This window comes from Oncorhynchus mykiss, chromosome 17 (genome assembly GCF_013265735.2).
Source record: "Oncorhynchus mykiss isolate Arlee chromosome 17, USDA_OmykA_1.1, whole genome shotgun sequence".
In the NCBI taxonomy this organism is placed as follows: domain Eukaryota; kingdom Metazoa; phylum Chordata; class Actinopteri; order Salmoniformes; family Salmonidae; genus Oncorhynchus; species Oncorhynchus mykiss.
Window position 1 is genome coordinate 26,446,940 of NC_048581.1, and position 21,235 is coordinate 26,468,174.

A 21,235-nucleotide genomic window follows, 5' to 3' on the forward strand; every position below is an offset into this window, starting at 1 on the left:
AAACTATCACGGACTACAAAGGGAAACCCAGACACGAGCTGCCCAGTGACGCGAGCCTACCAGACGAGATAAATGCCTTTTATGCTTGCTTTGAGGCAAGCAACACTGAAGCATGCACGAGAGCACAAGCTGTTCTGGATGACTGTGTGATAACGCTCACGGTAGCCGATGTGAACAAAACCTTTAAACGGGTCAACATTCACAAAGCCGCTGGGCCAGACGGATTACTAGGACTTGTACTCAAAGCATGCGCAGACTGTCAAGTGTCTTCACTGACATTTTCAACCTCTCCCTGACCGAGTCTGTAATACCTACATGTTTCAAGCAGACCACCATAGTCCCTGTGCCCAAAGAAGCGAAGGTAACCTGGCTAAATGATTACCGCCCTGTGGCACTCATGTCAGTAGCCATGAAGTGCTTTGAAAGGCTGGTCATGGCTCACATCAACAGTATCCTCCCGACACCCTAGACCCCCTCCAATTCGCATACCGCCCCAACAGACCCACAGATGACGCGATCTTAATCGCACTCCACACAGCCCTTTCTCACCTGGACAAAAGGAACACCTACAGTGGGGAGAACAAGTATTTAATACACTGCCGATTTTGCAGGTTTTCCTACTTACAAAGCATGTAGAGGTCTGTAATTTTTTATCATAGGTACATTTCAACTGTGAGAGACGGAATCTAAAACAAAAATCAAGAAAATCACGTTGTACACTGCTACCACTCACCGTTTGTTTGTTACCTATCACTTCGCCCCCACCTACAGTACATTTACAGATTACCTCAACTTGCCTGTAACCCTGCACACTGACTCGGTACCGGTGCCTCCTGTATATAGCCTTATTATTGTTATTCTTATTGTGCTACTTTTTATTATTACTTTTTACTTTAGCCTACTTGAACTGCACTGTTGGTTAAGGGCTTGTAAGTAAGCATTTCACGGTAAAGTCTACACTTGTTGTATTCGGTGCATGTGGCAAATTTTATTTACCTTGATGAGTTTCTCCTGAATCCTGCTTCAGACAACCAAGTTAGGTTTAATCATAATCATAATCATATCCTCATCTTTAGTTCTGGTCTAAAGCATGTCTTTACAATTTTTGGGGGGACAGGACATATATTTTCTGGCCTCAGAGTGCACCCAGACAGAGAACACTTAATCTATCCTCTTGGTTGCACTGTTATTTTGAAGAGCCTGAAAGATGGCAAACAGGAGTTCCTCCATGGACACACCAACAACGTCTCCTGTGTCACTGTGTCCAAAAGCGGACGCTACATCGCTTCTGGACAGGTCACCTTCATGGGCTTCAAGGTAAACTAAAGACAGTGAAACGTTCTAGTATTAAGAGAGCAGTCATGTTTCGCCTCTTGATATCAGAGGCAGACAGACAGACAGACAGACTGAACGGCAGACAGACAGACAGGCAGGCAGACAGACAGACATACAGACAGACAGACAGACAGGCAGGCAGGCAGGCAGACAGACAGACAGACAGACAGACACCGTTGGATGGAGGCACGGAGGGAGAGGCTAAAGGTGAATGTTGAACGTAGGAAACACATGAATGGCTGTAGATTACAGAGTTAATTTATGTTGTTCCATGCTGATCTGATCATCTGGGATTATGAGAAGAGAGCGATCCACGCCAGACTACAGCTCCACAAAGCGAAGGTGGAGGGACTTGCCTTCTCCCCCAATGACAAGTACCTTGTCTCCCTAGGTGGACAGGATGATGGAAGGTACGAGGTAGTTTAATGTAGTGAGCATTTTGTTCCAGTCCTGCTATAACACACCTTATCCTACTAATCAGCTGGTCCTCAGACCTTTGATTAGATGATTAGATTGGTTAGATCCAACAGGCTTTGGATGATTGTGTCACTTTAAAAACTACTTTCACATTGGAAGAACCTCAACAGTAATTTGTAGGTTATACTACAGTCTGGCTGTAAATGTGAGTGGTTTGTGTTTTCAGCATTGTGGTGTGGAACCTTGAGAGCAAAGAAGCGATCTGTGGGAGCCCAGCCTCTGCCCACAGTGCAGGCCACTGCCTCACCATCGAGTACACCAACCACAGCGACAACATCTTCATCTCCGCCGGCAAGTGAGTGACTTACAGAGACTCTGGGTTGCTGTTAGAATAGAGCATTACTTTGTCAAGCAGAACAGATCTTTATTGGACTTGAACACGACGGAGAATGATTAAATAAACAAAATGTATTATTAATACTTTCAAATTAACACACTTGTAATATGTTGTTTCCCTGTAGTGGCACAATGCATGTTTGGGAGCTAGACCTTCCAAATAGGAAGATCCGGCCTACGGAATGCCAGACAGGACAACTGAAGAGGATTGTCAACTGCATTGAGGTGAGCTAAACCATAGAAAGCAGACACAGCTCGAAGTAATAGTGGTACTGACTGAATACCCACTGGGCACAGACGTCAATTCAACATCTATTCCACGTTGGTTCAACGTAATTTCATTGAAATTATGTGGAAACAACATTGATTCAACCAGTGAGTAAATTGCACAATGGTGCCAAATGCCCCCCAAAATGATTTTGTACGACCCATTCTTAACCACTCAAAGTACGTTCAGAGACAAAGCAAAGGTAAACTATTCATCAATACTTCTCATGGTGTATTAATGAGGAAATCTGTAAACACACAAGTTCAGGTTCCTGTAATTTTATTCACATGGCAATTGTTGTCTGAGGTCGATTGATCTCTGAATTAAGATAAAGATAAAGAATTTCCCTGCATATCAAGCAGCCTCTCAAAGTAGTACAGGTGGAGACGGAAAGCTTATTTCTTAAGGTGACCCCGTTGCATCACAGATCCCAGACGACAACCTTTTCTTTTACTGCGGAACCACCAGCGGTGACATCCTGAAGGTCAACCTGAAGGCCCGCCTCCTCAACAGCTGTGGGCCAACGAAAACAGAAATTCAGCAAGGTAGGTTTACTGTATATTCAGTGTCCCGGGTGACCTCCACATGTTCATATCTCTGAGATCTTAGTTGACATTTGGTACAGCTGTCCCTCTTGTCTTTTTGGTGCAGGGTGTGAACACACTGAAGGTGCTGAAGTCTGGGGACATCCTGGTGGGCTCTGGGGATGGCATGTTCACTTTGTGCTCAGGACCTAACTTCAACACCATCAAGTAAGTAAGTGCTGCAGGTTGACAGACAAGATATCGAGTTGTCTACATCAAATCAAAATCAAATGAAAGTTGATTGGTTGCGTACCCAGATTAGCAGGTGTTATAGCAGGTGCAGTGAAATGCTTGTGTTACTGGCTCCAACAGTGTAGCAGAATGTCTCTCAAACACAATACACATACACAAATAATCAAAACAAGAAATCAAGAAATAACAATCCAGGTAGATACTGTATATTAGAGTGAGGATGTGTGAGAATTCAGAATATATGCTGAACAAAAATATGAAAGCAACATGCAACAATTTAAACAATTTTAGTGAGTTACAGTTCATATAAGGAAACCAGTCAATTGAAATAAATAAATTAGGCCCTAATCTATGGATTAGGCCCTATAGATTAGGCCCTATGGATTAGGCCCTAATCTATGGATTTCACATGACTGGGAATCAAGCAGATTGCAAGGGGGGCACTTTAATTGACTGTATCGGTCACGTCAGATTCCTGAGTAGATGGTCCGGTGGGACCACCCAGGCTTCCAGTTCAGTGTATATTAGTGTGCATCTGTTCAGTGTATATTAGTGTATATCTTTTCAGTGTATATTAGTGTGTATCTTTTCAGTGTATTTTAGTGTGTATCTGTTCAGTGTATATTAGTGTATATCTTTTCAGTGTATATTAGACAAGCAAACAACATTCACAACCTTTTCATTGTCAATAAATCCATATGGCTCATATTCTTGATGAAGAATGTTGGCAAGCTCACTTGTTTGACACCACACAATTAACCAAATCTGATAAATAGCGCAGCTAATACATGTATATAAAAATACTGTATGTTCATGATCATTTATACACACTTTCTACCTGGTATTAGTAGTTTAGATTCAGAATGCAGTATTTTTTTGCGTCCCATTCAAAACCTCCAGTTTATATCGTCTATCTAAAACTGTCATGTTGCATCCATACTGTAGCTTAGCCTACACATTAGACTGGCTACATTTCTTCAGCCCCTCAGCTTCATGGCAAACAAAGAGGTGGGGCTGAGATTTTGTATATATTTTTTATTACAGAGTGGGCCTTTTAACGCTATGTGTAGAAGTACATAAAGTACTCAATGTGGTATTCTGCCATTCATCATCTAACCCCCATAGGAAGGTTCAGTTGGAGGGGGGATTGACGTCCATCGCTGTGAGAGGCGAGGGCGACAAGTTCTTTGCAGGAACGGAGGCGGCTCAGATCTACCGTCTCGGCTACACAGACTTCAAAGAGGAGCTGATCGCCACTAGTCACAACAGTGCAGTCAAAGACGTGGCCTTCCCTTTGTGAGTGACACCCTTCAAAATACAGGCACCCATTTAGAGACAAGATTACATACTGTATGTGATTCACTCTTTTCCCCCCACATTATTGTTTTATAGCACACATTCTATTATCACTACTACCTGATTGCCATATGTCACCTCAAATATATAGCTGTCTTTACCTATATCCACCTCAACCATAGTCTATGCTGTCAAGAGAAACTACCTCAAACAACATTGCTTTCGTCTACCTTCATGCTTTGCCGTCATTGCCCATTTACTCCCACTAGAGGGCGACATGACCATGTTTAAAGCATAAACATGTATTATCGCCTATGGCTCTGGTACAAAGCAAATCCTGTTCCACAGACTAAAGTGCAGAATGACTGGCCATAAACTTATTCCAGTGATGTTTCTGATTCTCTCCCAGTGGCTCGTCGGAGCTGTTTGCCACGTGTTCCCAGGATGACATCAGAGTGTGGCACGCCGAGACCTCCAAGGAGCTGCTGCGGATCTCCGTCCCCAACATGACCTGCAACGCCCTGAACTTCATGATCGACGGACACAGCATCATCAGTGGTAGGCAGGAACCATTAGGAGTTCTGTTTGGTAATGGGGTCATTTAAAAAATGAACACACACCCAACTAAGTGCACACACACACCTACACACACTTGCACACACTTGCACGCACACACACACACACACACACACACACACACACACACACACACACACACACACACACACACACAAGCATACATAGACGCATAGACACACGCACACGCACAGTATATGTGTGTGTTTGTGTGTGCAGTAGCCACAATGCTAGCAGTAGCCACAACCCTGATGTGGCTAGCACTACACTAGGGAAGGACGAGACGGCATCAATGCAGTGTATGGCATTGTCTTAAGTTATAACGATGATGGACTAGCGACAATTATTATGGCGCACACTAGCCTGTAAGATAATGACTGTATTTTTAATGTGAGGGTGTGAATGTGCCTGATATTCCTTCTCATTGTTGGAGCCTTGATATGTTGAGTCATGATAATAATAAATGGTTTGATCCTCTACTGTACATTTTCATTCCAGCCATTTACAGTTAAGACACGTGTCCAATATAAGGAACTGAGCCCACAATCTTCACAGTAGCCTGGGTGCCAGTCTATTTAGGCCATCATGCCACTCCTTGCCACAGTGTTTGGCATGATAGCACAAAGATCTGGAACCAGGCTATCATCTCAACACTTTACAGCACAATCTCAATATAGAAATATTTAGGAATGTCATGTATCTACTATTCCCATCTAATGTATTTGACAAATTTGTACAAATATTTGAAGCTCTTCCATTTCTCCCATCCTTCTCACAAAAACACTCCCAGAAAACACGTATTATTGCATACATATGTAGTGGTGTTCCTCAACGGCATCATTGTATTGAGTCCTAGTGCCAGTCTCTGGCCTGTTGCAGGTGCGTGTGTGGGAGATCCTCCAGGGCTGTCACCGGCTAATTGAGACCATGAAGGAACACAAAGCCACCATCACCAGCATCAAGATCAAGAGCAACGACAAGGAGTGTGTCACCACCAGCTCGGACGTGGCCTGCATCATCTGGGACTTGGTGTGAGTTCAAATGCACATTCTCATGTACTGTATACACACACACACTGTACACACACACACACACACACACACTCACACATACTATACACACACACATGCATGGATGTATGCATGCTCAAATCTATAAACACATGTAGATGTGCAAGCAAGCACGTACACACACACACACACCCACATACACACACACACACACACACACACACACACACACACACACACACACACACACACACACACACACCCAAACACTTCTTTACCCCATACCCCTAATCCTTTATCCCTCTCTGTCTGATTGCATTGGCTTCCCACTGTGAGAGGCTTTCAACACACATCATTACTACCACTACCACTGCCACTACCATTAATACCACTCCTCCATTCATGTGTTTCCTGTATTCAACATTCAGTTCAAGTCTCTTGCTCTCCTTCTCCCCCCACCTCCCTTTCTCTCTCTCTCTCTCTTTCTCTCTCTCCCTGCTTCTCCTCTCTGTCTTCCCCTTTCCCTTCTTCTCCCTCTCTCCTCCTCCCGCTGCAGGCGTTTTGTGAGGAATCAGATGGTCCTGGCCAACACTCTGTTCAGCAGTGTGTGTTACCACCCCGAGGAGTACGAGATCATCACCAGTGGCACCGACAGAAAGGTTTGGAATTAGAAAAGACTCAGGTCCCTCTTGGTGCCAAGACTCACTGGCACAGCACACTCTAGCTAGCTGATGATTTCTCTGTGCAGCGTATGGTCCCCAGTCACCAGTCATGGAAAGTTAGAGAAGGCTGTTCTCTGTATTGAGGCGTTCTTGTTCGCCTTCATCTCATCTCAAGATGAGCTCTGTTAGAGAGGCTAGTATTGATGTGCTGTAGAAAGGCCATGTCAAGCTTGTACACATGCGTGCGTCAGCTGTGTCGTGTTTTAAAATGTTTCCCTACCTTCTTTACCAATCATAATAAGCCACGATGTAGCAGTCCTGCTGCCAGGTGTCTGTAACACCTCTTTAAGCCTTGATTACCTATAATGAAAACTGAGTTACATAAGGTGGGATCGGAGGTTCACAACAGCCCCGCTTCAATATGCATAATATCCACTCATCACAAGCTCTACAGACTAATAAGGCCCGTATTGTTGGCTCAACACCATGCTGTGAGGCGAGCACAAACTGTGCTGATTAGCGAGCACTGTGAATGCGCTGAGGCTGAAAAAAGAGAGACTGAGAAAATGAGTGGAGGAAAAAAGAGAGAGAGAGAGACTAGAAAGAAAGTGCTGCTCTGGCTCTCGCGTCTTCCTGCGGATGCGATGCCCGCCTATGCCATCCAAGTGCCCGTGTGCCAGATACACCATCTGCTCGCCCCAGGACACAGGCGCTCTGTCTGGGGTGAGCAAGCAGTAACACACACAGATACACACGCGCACACACACACACTGAAAGAAAGAGAGGGAAAGAGAGAGGGGGGGGGGGACGACAGGGGACAGGGGGGGGACGACAGGAAGAGAGGGATTGGATGCAGCAGCACCTTGGCTCAGAGTTCAGTCAATGGTAGAGGGTCTTTGGGGACAGCTTCACACTCTCCAGTCTGTCGGATGGAAGGAGACAACAGAACAGACTACTGCTGCTGGTGGTTCTGTGGTGGGGTCAGCCAGAAGCCTCTTGTGATGATGACCCAGCACTCCTGTGTTGGTACCAGTTTTGACTGATTGTGATGTAGGGCCATCAGGGTCTTGGGATTGAGCCTGTGGTATTTATTAATAGCCATTGTGGCATGTCAATTATCAGAAGCATGGTATATAGGCTTCTGTGGCCTTCCCATTGTCCAGCACTAATAGGACAATAAAGACCTCCTGAAGTATTCCGTTTGAAAGAGAGAGAGCTCTTGATCGTCCTATAACTTATTTGTTTGACTAATGTCCTTGAGATGTCCTTGAGATGTTGGCGAGAGATACTGTATGTGTAAATGGATTAGCATGGTCAAATACATGTCTGGGCGTAGCGTCGGGATAAATGGAAGCCCACACAGTAGCTAAGAAGGCTTTATCGGTGTACAGCCCTTCGTAAGTGGGTTACTGTCCTCAGTGATGTATTGCCTCAACATGTAGGTGGAATTACACAACACTACACACAACAGTGTGAAAATGTAGACTAATCTTGGCACAGCATGCATTCATGTTTTCAACATACTGGTATTGAAATTACACAACACATACTGTACCATAAGATTGCACAAAAGACTGGACATTTAATCTCAATTTGGCACAGTGGTGTAGCTTTCAATGCATTGTAATGGTTGTGTAGCTTTCAAGGCATTGTAATGATTATAGGACCTATTGCCGAAGCTATCCTGCTAGGCAATTAGTATTTAAAGTTCATTGGAGCCATTTTATATCTCAATATCAAATCATTTCTGGGTAACAACAAGTACTTTACTGTGAATGTTTTACATTTAAATGGTCAATAATCATACGAAATTGCAGTTTGTAGCGTGGTTCGTTCTGCGTTGTGTACTTTTAATTAAGACGCTGCCACAACTGGAGGTCTGCTAGTTGAATTCTTTTTTTATTTGCCCTGCACACGAAGAGACAACACACATTATGTTAACCCTTGGCGCGGTCCTAGCTCTCAGGCACCTTGCTAGCTGAAGGTCAGGCAAAAGAGCAATTTATCAAGCAAGACTTTTGCTAGGACTGTCTGGGAGTGGTCTGAGTAAGTGGACTAATTGGATGAGCCTAATGGGAGGGATATGTAACCTGAAAACTAGCTGTTATTGGCAGACTCTTATACCGCCTGGCCAAAACTCCATCCCACCAAAACAGACAGGAATGTCAAGCGGTCTTTTCTAACAGCTCTTACACTAAAAGGGCATTATTATAATTTTCCCAATTGTACAGTATTATTCCAACCTCATAGTGTGTAAATATATATCAAACACAGAAAAATCCTGTTAATAACTGCACTGTCACTTTAAAGAAAGAATCATGTGATGTCATTTCAGCAAGCCATGACACCCACCATCTCAGATTGTTCTGAAATTGTTTCTGTAGTAAGAAACCGGTAAGATTAGCATTCCTGAAATATTATTTTTGCTGAAATTAAATGTTAAATGGGAGAAATTAAGCTAATTGATTGCATCCAAATTTGCCATTTTAATTGATAGGATTCAGATAATATTCAATAAATATAGTACCCAACATCCGACCAAACCTGTTCTTATTAATGACAAAAATGAGGTATCCCAAAAAATTGTCAAAAGCCACCAACAGGCCCCACACACCCCATGCCAATCCCACCCCAACAACCAGTATACAGTATCAGTTCTCTGTTTGACAAGTAGAATGAAACTGTGGCTTGGAGTACTGCTTCTCCATACTGTAATTTATTCCCTGTGAATCTGGTGATGTTTTTTCCCAACTGAAGTCACTTGCATTATTTACCATAAAGAGGTGTGAAAGTCACATATTTTGACCACTAGATGCCGCTGTTCCTGCTATACCGCCACACTCTTTTGTCTATTTTGCCGGTCTCTTGTGTTTATTAAATAGCTTTCCTTTGCAACTTTGGATAGAAAACCAATAGATTTGGCTCATTATGAAAATACATTGTGTGGTCATCCTCACAATTCAAGCCAATCAATTCCATGTGTCCTTCTCTCAGCAACCTAATGCTTCAACCTAACTCTCCTTGAATAGGAGCCAGGTTCCACAGGAGAAGGGAGGGAACACAGATGGGTTAGGGTGACTCGGCCACTCTCACACAGGTGCTGGTCTCTAATAAGCCTTCCATGACACCAGGAGAGGGGAGAGAGGTCGTGACTAGAGAATCAAACTGGATTTGAACCCATTCCCTATGACACAACACAAACTATACTGGAGAGAGGGAGCGTTGTGTCTGCTACTTGGCTAACTCTCCTCCCTCTCACTTTTTTGGCTGTGTCATATCTCACCTCATATGATAGCTAGTGATTTGATTAAGATTCAAATCATGTAAGCTAGTTGCTGCTGGTATTGAGGGGTTTTTCTTTCTTTCACTATGCTGACCAAAAATATTATTTCATAAAGTGAATGAATGCATGCAAAGAACTTTGGATTTCTCCATTTAATTTCAATCATATTGAAAAAATATCATTTATGCATAAATGATGGTTGCCGGTCATTATGTTGACCATATGTTTTCACAATGAATGATGCATGTAAAGAACCTTGAGCCTTTCCATTTTATTGAATTATACTGATGAACAGTCCTGACTGTTGTGTATTTCGCAATAATGTCTTACAAATGTGTTTTCCAGTCAGTAAGCTTTTCCATTGAATTTGAATGATATTGAGGTACAAAAGTGTATTTTTTTACCATCCCACAGAAATGTCTCTCTTTAGGCTGCATCTGTGCTTTAAGTGCTGTTTTTCATTCTTAAAACTATAAATATCTTGTTGTTTTTTTTGCCATTTGTTTCTCTTCAATCCCATTATTACAAACTGTATTTGATATGTCTTTGTGAGATTACATTTCCTCAGTCCCATAATGCATTATGTTTGTGGTTTTACTAAGAGATGAAATCCAGTCCGAGAAGCTATTCTCATAAATGCGATTCTGAGCTCTCTCCCATGTAACATTACTTGTTTCATTGCATACAACTGGAGCTTTTTTTCTGATTGGCCGACACCTTTCTGATGAATCCTCTGAACTGGTTTATTCAGATATTCTAGACATTTTCTCACTTCTGTGTGAGGAGATTGCGTAGGTTATTGTAATATTCACTCTATGGCCTAAACATTGACTCGTTGATGATTTAGATTTTCAGTTAATAAAGCCCATTGTGCGTATAAAGAAATCATTAATTTCCAGGTACAATCAGTTTGGCCAGTTCCAATACTTAAAATCACAAATGGTTTAGCTCTGTGCTGCTAGACAGTTAAGCCAGTCTGGCAGCACAGTTTCCTCATCCTTGATACCTCACATGCTGCATTTTAATGATGAAATTCGTCTGTCCTCTCGTTTTGCGTCAGTTAGTTTGTAATTGTAATTAGCTTTGTCATAAAAATAACAAGAAAGGACCTCGCTTGCGTGTGTGGGGAGATTGTGGCGTTACTGTGCGGCTATAAATAAACTTCAAATAACAATTGAGCCTTTGAGAGACGCAAGTCTTTGACAGCTGCAAACCCTCGGGATGATTAACTCTCATTTAGAGTCACAAACATGTTGTTTTAACTGTGGCGGGCGCACAAAAACTTGATAGGATTTCTCCGGACTCATTTACATATAGTGGAATAATGAAGATGGATAATTCAGTGAGGCAGAATTACTATACTATGAACGAACAGAAGACATACAAGGAGTGGCATTCATACTTACTATAAAACTGTGATGCATGGTCATTTTCAGAATTTATTGTAATATAACATAGAATATGTCAAATAAACGAATCTGACAAGTTTTATATGTACAAGCTCTCTCATTCATATTCCATATAGCTGAATGGCCTTCTTCTTTCCCAGATTGGTTACTGGGAGGTGTATGACGGCTCAGCCATCAGAGAACTGGAGGGCTCCCTTTCAGGAGCCATCAATGGCATGCACATCTCACAGGACGGGCAGCACCTTGTCACTGGTACAGTACCCTTTACATTGGTTTTGTTGGCTGAGTTGAAGAGGTAGAGCATGAGTTGATTTGTGGTCTCGCCAACTGTTTGACGTGACATAGACATAGGAGTTGGCACAGCTCCCAACAGATCTAGGACTAGTCTACTGTTGACTACTGTCATGACGTTGGCCTGGGGGTTAGGTTTATGACAGTCATAAATACCTCTTTCCCCGTTTTTCCTCTCTCTATGCTACTGATGTTACATTTGCAAACCCCTTGGTTAACATAGAGATTCTGGGGACATCAGAAGGTCGGGGGAAATGAACTATATTCCGGTAATCCAACCAATTGAACATATGCGGTGGTACTTAATGAATATGATGTCAGTTCGGTTGTCATCTGAGACATTCTCATCGATGATAAGATGACATAAACTCTACAGTGGAAAGTCTACACATCAAAGTTATCGGATTCACATGGAATTGTTGTTCAATTTAAATGTTTGAATATGAAATTATTTGTGATGGGATGAAATGTGAAATTAGCTTCTAAAATGTGAGATTTGGGTTTTCATAAGGTAGGGCTCTGCTCAATCAGTGGCCCGCCCCAGTGAAGGGACATGGGCTATAAAACTTTTCAAACACGCCCTCCTCTCCCTTCCTATATAAAGCCTTGATGACAATATAACCTCCTGTTCCGAGGATGTGAGAACGACGGTCCAATGTCAGAATGGTTCAGATAATAACTACAGAATGAAGCCAACATCAGCGTGAGCTTTGGTTGCGAATGGTATGAACTTTGAACTCTTGGCCTCCCGGGTGGCGCAGTGGTTAAGGGCGCTGTGCCATCAGAGTCCCTGGGTTCGCGCCCAGGCTCTGTCGTAACCGGCCGCGACCGGGAGGTCCGTGGGGCGACGCACAATTGGCCTAGCGTCGTCCGGGTTAGGGAGGGCTTGGTCGGTAGGGATGTCCTTGTCTCATCGCACATCTGCGACTCCTGTGGGCGCAGTGCGCGCTAACCAAGGTTGCCAGGTGCACGGTGTAGCCTCCGACACATTGGTGCTGCTGGCTTCCGGGTTGGATGCGCGCTGTGTTAAGAAGCAGTGCGGCTGGTTGGGTTGTGTATCGGAGGACACATGACTTTCAACCTTCGTCTCTCCCGAGTCCGTACGGGAGTTGTAGCGATGAGACAAGATAGTAGCTACTACAACAATTGGATACCACGAAATTGGGGTAAAAGGGGTAAAAAAATAAAAAATAAAAAAATAAAAACTTTGAACTCTTATTCACTACAGAGTGATACCTCCTAGACGTTGAGTTAGCAACAGCAGCTGCAAATGCAGGTTAGGAAGGAACAGACAGAGTATCCCCTCTACCACACAACGACGTTACTACAACGTATCCAGTTTACCAGCAGAGACATTCTTCAAAGGACAAAGGACTCAGTTGGGCAACATGGCCTTCCATCTACCACCAACCTACCGAAGCGCAGCTCAGAGTATATATTTATTGCATTTTCCTTTTCCAAATGGGCGGTAATTTAGAATGCATAAGATACTGTATTTACGATAGCACAGCTTCGCCCTTTGTTCCTCAGTCTTCCCGCTCTTTCACTCAAACCCGGCCCCTTTTCTTTTGTGTAACAAGCTGTCATATCTGTTCCGCCCGCTAGGGACGTTTTCCTTTATGACGTAATTTGTAATCAAGTTATGATTAATTATGTGTATGTGTAATTCTGTGTGATTAGTTAGGTATTTAGTAAATAAATAATTAAACACAATTTTGCATTGCTGGCTCAACTTGTTAGCCAGGGTTTGTGAAGTTAACCAAGAATTTACAACTTTCAGATGAGACTGAATTAAGGTGACGATTAATATTGACTGCTATTGATGTAAAATATTACTAGGTCTTTAAGAGTTTATTCAGAAGATAACAGCTCTATAAATATTATTTAATGGTGCCCCGACTCTCTTGTTAATTACATTTACATGATTAGCTCAATCAGGTAATATTAATTACGGAGAAATTATTTTATAGAATAGCATGTCATATCACTTAATCCGGCATAGCCAAAGACACGACACTACCATCGATCAACAACACCACATGGTCTGTCCATTAAATATCCCTGTATCGACTCTCAATAGCTTGGGACTATCGTGAAGAGCACTTGGTTGAACGTGACTTCAGCATGCGGTTGGATCAATGTTCGAAGGCTTTTCCATAGAAATAAACAAGATATATGTGTCTCTGCTTGCCCACTTCAGGTGGAGACGAGAAGTTGGTGAAAGTGTGGGACTACTCAAGAGGGCGAGGTGACCCACGTAGGCGTCGGCCACAGCGGCAGCATCACCAGCGTCAAGATCTCCACCAACAACAGGAGCATGGTGAGCGCCAGTGTCGATGGGGCTGTGCTCCGGTGGAGGTAGCCCCACCCCTCCTCTCCCTAGAGTGCCTTCCGGAGGCCAGGAGAACAGAGAGTCAAAAAACCCATGACCCTATGGCCTTTGACCCACACACCCTACAAACTTTTTACTTTGGAACTTGACCCTGCCCAGTCCCAATACACACCTGTCCCCACACCAAACAACTCTGAAGAACTCATGAACAGTGAACATGCCCTTAACTCATGAACATCCCCTTAGTGCTATCATAGAGCAAATGTTTCATTCATTCATGAAAATAAATGGATATAATTTTTATTTGTGCGATATTGACTGAAGAATGCATTACTAGCTACATTTTGCTTGTTGAAGGTAATTGCATAGTTGTAGTGTGGTATTCGCCATATTCTAATAATGTACTGTATCAACAAACTTGGCAGACACACATGTTCTAATATGCATGGAATTAACCTAATAAAATGATGTAGGGACTCTTAACCTCATCAATACAAAGTTGGATAATGTAGTCACAGAACATTATAAAGATACTCATCTGCTCATTATAGCCTTGAATAGCATTCTCTCGGATCTTCTAAGGGAAGAACAGAAGTGATTGTGTCATCCCCTTTTTCCCATTAATACACAGTGAATGTAAAAAGGCAGGCTACGCAGTACATTAAATGCATATTTCATACAGATATGACTGTCTTATATGCATGTCATGTGGTAAAGAAGAGAAAGAGAGACAACGAGGCCCAGATTCACAGGCACTTTAGCACACCGCTGCTGTCAGCTAATCTATCATTAGAGATTCCCCAGAGACTTCGGTAAAGAAGTGTGCGTGCGCGCACTCGGGTGTGTGTGTGTGTTTATGTGTGTGTATGTGTGTGTGTGGCCAGTGAGCCTCTTGGAATGCTTCCATCTTCTCAAACTCATTCCCCTCTCGATTGCTCAGAAGTTCAAAACTCAATAATTAATAGCTAACCCACTAGTCCGCTACCCACAAAAAGAGAGCAAACCTGCAGTGCGCTATCGACGGACCAAGTCAACAAAACATAACCTACACCCCTAGCTCTGTAAAATAGGGCATCCCACCCAACTGCCCATGCACGCACGCACACACACTGAATACTTCGGAGGCCATGCTATGAGATAAGAGTAATGTATAGCCCTATAGGGTAAGAGTTTGAGTTTCTGACTCATCGCAGAAGTTTGGAACCGGGGGCTGCAGAGTGCAGACTCCTCAGAAATACAAGGTTTCCGTTTACACTGCAATAATACGTGAGATTATACAAATATTGGAAGTGAAATATGAATGTTATACATCTGCGTGAGTAAATCGGCACATCTGGCTCACTAAATCCAATCTATGGTCTTGGCGAGCTGTGAAATTAAAACCGAAATTGATTGAGAATATTAGCAGTGTATTGCACTTTGCGGTACAAAACATGCACTACCAAGTAGCATTAAAAACCATTTATTCTCTGTGTCTTTCCCATCATTTGATTCATCCACGTGTGTGTGTACCCAGATTGCAGTGAGGCAGGGGGATGTGCCAGCCTGACAAAATTATTTTTAGGACATTTGTTTGATAGTCGTGATAAATAATCAAATCAAAGTTGATTGTCCGTGTACACAGATTTGCAGACGTTATCGCAGGTGAAGAAAAATGCTTATGTTTCTAGCTCAAACAGTGCAGTAGTATCTCCAACAGTGCAGTAATATCTCCAACAGTGCAGTAATATCTTCTAACAGTGCATAAATATCTCCTAACAGTGCAGTAAAATCTCCAACAGTGCATTATTAGATGAGGCATTCCATCAGAGGATAGGATAGTGCAGGTGCCGTCTATTAGTGTGCCATCACCAGGGTGCAGAACCATCTCAGCCTAAAACAGTAGGGGGCTCCTACACACCTCAAAAATATCATTATTTTCCGTTGGGACCATCTTGTAACAGAGGACATATGTAACGGATGTGAAACGGCTAGCTTAGTTAGCGTGGGCGCTAAATAGCGTTTCAATCAGTGACGTCATTTGCTCTGAGACCTTGAAGTAGTAGTTCCCCTTGCTCTGCAAGGGCCGCGGCTTTCGTGGAGCGATGGGTAACGATGCTTCGAGGGTGACTGTTGATGTGTGCAGAAGGTCCCTAGTTCGCGCCCGGGTATGGGCGAGGGGACGGTCTAAAGTTGTACTATTACACATACACCGTAGCCTACTCACATCATACCAATATAGATTATAGTAAAAAAGGAAAGAAAGGGTACTGTACAGTGTAGACCTTGAATTGCTCTGATACAAAATAGGTTCAGTATTTTGCTTATATAGGCCTACAGAACGCTTGCAATAGTTTTGATTAAACAATACTTGATTAAACAGTCCTTAATTATAAGGGGGGCTTATACGCCTGTTACTAAATGAGTGTCAGCAAACTTGTTCAAGTTGTCATTAAGCCAACTATCCATCCGTTTCAGAGTCCTGTCACTACGTGCGCCATCTTCAATGTGGAACACTTTAATAAATGGAACACTAGTGACTTTAATAATGTTGACATATCTTGCATTACTCATCTCATATGTATATACTGCATTCTACACTTATCTACTGTGTCTTAGTCTATGCCGCTCTGACATAGCTTGTCCATATATTTATATATTCTTAATTCCATCCCTTTACTTAGATATGTGTGTATTGGGTATATGTTGTTAAATTCTTAGATATTACTTGTTAGATATTGCCGCACTGTCGGAACTAGAAGCACACGCATTTCGCTACGCCCGCAATAACATCTGCTAAACACTTGTATGTGACCAATAAAATGTGATTTGATTTGATATAGGGTAAAATTGTAGGAGGGCGGGAATAACGCGCACTATCCACCAAACAGAAAACCATTCCGAGCGCTGCTGGAGGGAGAGAGTTAAAGACCGCCAGCTGTTTGTGCTCGAGCACCGTGTCAACGACGAGGAAGTATTGAGCCGAGGATCATGGAGTTGAAGACAACTCACCTACGTGGTGGTTACTGGTTACAGGTGCCAGCTGCTTCACCATTTTACCAGCGAAACAGTATGACAAGGGCGCGCCGAGACCTGGCGGTAATTACCGGAATGTCTGAGGGACATTGTTTAGTCATGTGCCTAAACCACCGTATTGTCTATTAGCGGAGACCGGAGTGGTTTCGAGAGGAGGAGGTGTAAGGGCAGACAGGTAGGAGTCTATTGCTTCAGTAGTTGTTTCGTTTTCACTTCTTGTTACCTGGTAAATAACCAACCACCATGGATAACCACAAGGAGAGTAAGACGAGGAAACAGTCAATGAAAACCAAATCTACAAAACGCAAAGAGAAGAAATACAAAGCCGGGAAGCTTTTCAGGAGGAAATCGTTGAAGTCCGTTGGAAATTTTATGAGCAGGATACTGAAAACTTTGGGAACTTTGGCACACTTTGGCGACGTCGAGCCACCTGACGGTGAGGATGATGATGGCGGGTTCAGAGACAGCGCCGCGTGCACGTTGAGTGCCAACTCAGGGAATTTTAATAAAGATGAACTTCGGGTCTCGAGGGAGATTAAGGTGAAGAAGAGCGCCTCAACTTTGTCTTCCCATGGATCTATAAAAGACAGGCTGTCGTGGTGCTATGGCGACAAAACTCCAGGAGTCCTTGGGTTGAAGAATCATGGAAACACTTGTTTCATGAATGCGGTGGTTCAGTGCCTCAGTAATACTGACCTGCTGGCCGAGTACCTTGGTTTGGAACAATACAAGTCTGATTTGTGTCAGGGGAGAGTAAACGGAATTGTAAAAAACGAGGACGCGCAACTTGCCAGGGGTGAGGTGACCACACAGTTGGCATCCTTGGTGCGGGCGCTTTGGACCCTTGAATATACACCTCAACTGTCCGTGGAATTCAAGGTGAGTGGCTTGTGTAGAAACACTTCAAACGTAGCTCATGTTTGAGGTTTAATTGGTTATTTCCCATAACAGTTACCGCTCTTGTTCACCTATAGACTTATTTATTGCTTCAGTGCGACTCTGATCACGAGAAATGTTCAAAGCTCGGAGCAATCGCGTGCTCACCTCTACAGTTTCCTGCGCAGCATTTAATTCTAATAGGATTGGCATTTGCGAATTAATAATATTTAACTAAAGAGAACACATCGCTCCTTTTACACGAGGGTTTGTCATAGTAATAACAGTAGGCCTATGTGTGGGCGGCTATATCAACATGTCAGACTCAACAGGTTTCCACTGGGCACAAGCTGGTTGAATCAACGTTTCTTCAACCTAATTTGTCAACGTATTGTGACGTGGAATCTACGTGGAAAATACATTGGATTTGAAAAAAGTAATCAATGTTGTTTTGAGGGTGAAATTGGGGTGATATTTCAACCACAGGATTATGTCATTGTAACCGTCCCCTCGCCCATACCCGGGCGCGAACCAGTCACCCACCGCACCGCTCCACAAAAGCCGCGGGGAACCACTACTTCAAGGTCTCAGAGCAAGTGACGTCACCGATTGAAACGCTATTTAGCGAGCACCACCGCTAACGTTTCACATCCATTACAATCACCCCCCTTTTGACCTCCTCCTTTTCCGCAGCAACCAGTGATCCGGGTCAACAGCATTAGCGCGCACCACCGCAGTATAACTTTAAACCGTCCCCTCGCCCATACCCGGGCACAAACCAGGAACCTTCTGCACACACCAACAACAGTCACCCACGAAGCATCGTTACCCATAGCTCCACAAAAGCCACGGCCCTTGCAGGGCAAGGGGAACTACTACTTAAAGGTCTCAGAGCAAGTGACGTCACCGATTGAAACGCTATTTAGCGCGCACCACCGCTAACTAAGCTAGCGTTTCACATCCGTTACACTATCATTGTAACCAACTTTCAACATGTGCTAAAATATGTTGAATTTGTAACAATGTCAGATCTTCAATGTTATATCCACAATCAGCTAAATACAATAGGCTGGCGAGTTGATTTATCTACAGCCATTCATTTGGTCTCCCATCCAGGGTTTTAACCAAGCCTAGCTTTGATATTTGTCACTGACTACTACCACTGTAGTCAGTGGCAGTAGTCACTGACTACTACCTATTGTGGGAATGATTATTGAGAGATCTCCTAATAACTAAATTTATTCGCTGTTGCTATCAAAGTCATTCCAAAGGGTAGGTTTATCAAAGTAAATTATATGTAACCATACCTCATAAGTCATATACTGACTGCATCATCAATGATACTATTTAGGCCTATATAGCATTTGCAAAGTTATCAACAGCTATTGTTTCAATGCAACCCAGGGTTCAACTAAAAATAGATAATATATAGATTTGGTTGATTTCAAATTTAATCTTCAAGTTATCATAAATATGTTGGATTCACTTCTATCTCAACCAAAAATCAAAGTTAAAGAATAGGATTAAATCAAACTTTATTTAAAGTGCATTTAAAGTTAGATTAGATTTAGTCTTATTCTTTAACTTACATCTTTGGTTGAGATGGAGACGTGAATAAAACATATCAATTATTAATTTATAGACAAACTGGATATTGAATAGTGTGGTTGGCAACGCAACCAAATATCAACATTTGATGGAGATGTGTCTTCTGCTTGGATAGTTCCATCTGTGCCACTGACTTAGTCTGGCTTTAATTACAGTTTGTCTACTAATTAATCATTTATATGTTGGATTCACGTCTCCATCTCAACCAAAAATCGAAGTTAAAGAATAGGACTAAATATAATCGAATCAAACTTTAAATGCACTTTAAATATAGTTTGATTTAGTCCTATTCTTTAACTTTGGTTCTTGGTTGAGATGGAGATACGAAACCAACATATCAATGATTAATTTATAGACAAACTAGAATTAAAGCCGGGTTAAGTCAGTGACAACCAAACACAATTCAACATCACTTTTGCAAAACAGTAAATAGCCTATTAACTTGTCGACAAGTTAACTAATGATAGGTTCTCCAACTAAACCCAAAATAAAGTTTAAAGAATAGAATTAAGCCAGTGGCTCAGATGAAACTATCCAAGCATTAGATATCCTTAATTTTTATATTTGGTTGTGTTGTCAACCAAACACAATTCAGTATTACTTTTGTTATACAGTAAAACGCCTAAAGTCAAGGCTCTTACAAACTAATAACAACATTTATTCAACCTTAAAATGAGTAACACGTCAATGGTGACATTTTGAGGTTAGCCTACGGTAACAAAACATTTCTTCTTATGTAATCATAGAAAGTGTGCATGTTTTAAGATGGCATGCAGAGGTCGCAGGTCTGTGGAGATCTTCACAAGTGCTATAATAATCTGTGCAGAATATCAAACAGCTTTGATCACTTGCACTATGCATTTTTAATGTAATCTCAACTGCAATCCAGATCATTTGGTTGTGCTTTTAGATGAAGCACAGTAATAACACATTAAGTTGTTGTATAAATACAAATGATCTGAGGTGGTATTCGCCATTTGAACTTTGTTGTGCTTTTAAATGGTTGAAAGCACAGCGATAACACACATAAATGACAACTAAACCAAAAATCAGACATTGATTTTCCTATGGAATTTAGTTGTGCTTTTAGATGGTTGAAAGCATAATGATAACACATTGGGAATTCAACTAACTTCTGGCTGTCTTTATGAGTGAGTGAATAAAGGTTGAAATCTTATTGATCAACCTCTCAACCAAATATTACCCACATTTCCACACTGAAATGACGTGGTGTGCCTAGTGGGTTGTGACCGGAGGGAGTACAGCTAAGGCCGGAAGCATTTAAGCTAACCCTACGCCTAACCCGTTTCCTAACCTTAACCCACAGTAAGTCTCCTAACCTGCCACGTTAATTATCTTAATTAACCCGCTGCATAAAATCTCTTAACCTGCTACGAAAAAGTCATTTCCGGTCGTATCTGTACTCCCTCTAGTCAGAACCGACTCAACAGTTCTCACGTCCTATTTCTGTGTAAGCAGACAGGTAGCATTTCAGGGGAGGTGCCTGTGGCAATGGTCAAAACAGGTGAGACATGTACTAGCATTACAGACATTGTCAAAACTCCCATATGTTTGGATTAATATCGAAATTCGGGTTCTCTTTTTCTTTTCCCCCAACACAAACATGGTCCAAACCATGTGTCAATGCCTATTGCCTAATGACCATTGACCACACATCAGGGCAC

The 21,235-nt window shown here is 42.5% G+C and overlaps 1 protein-coding gene and 1 pseudogene across 4 annotated transcripts in view; both read left to right on the plus strand.

Annotated features, from left to right (window-relative positions):
• Window positions 1-385: 385 nt before the first annotated feature.
• On the plus strand, window positions 386-14,534 carry LOC110495117 (annotated as a pseudogene).
• Window positions 14,535-16,857: 2,323 nt separating this feature from the next.
• The window catches only part of LOC110493556 (ubiquitin carboxyl-terminal hydrolase 43), a 124,614-nt gene continuing 120,236 nt past the window's right edge, over window positions 16,858-21,235 (plus strand). For all 4 annotated transcript variants that reach the window (XR_002469161.2, XR_002469162.2, XR_002469163.2 and 1 more), the window contains exon 1: window positions 16,858-17,945. Coding sequence is in view for 1 of the 4 variants with exons in the window: in XM_021567902.2 (XP_021423577.2) it covers window positions 17,310-17,945 (636 nt within the window). In the remaining 3 variants the exon portion in view is untranslated. The remainder of the gene's footprint in view (window positions 17,946-21,235) is intronic.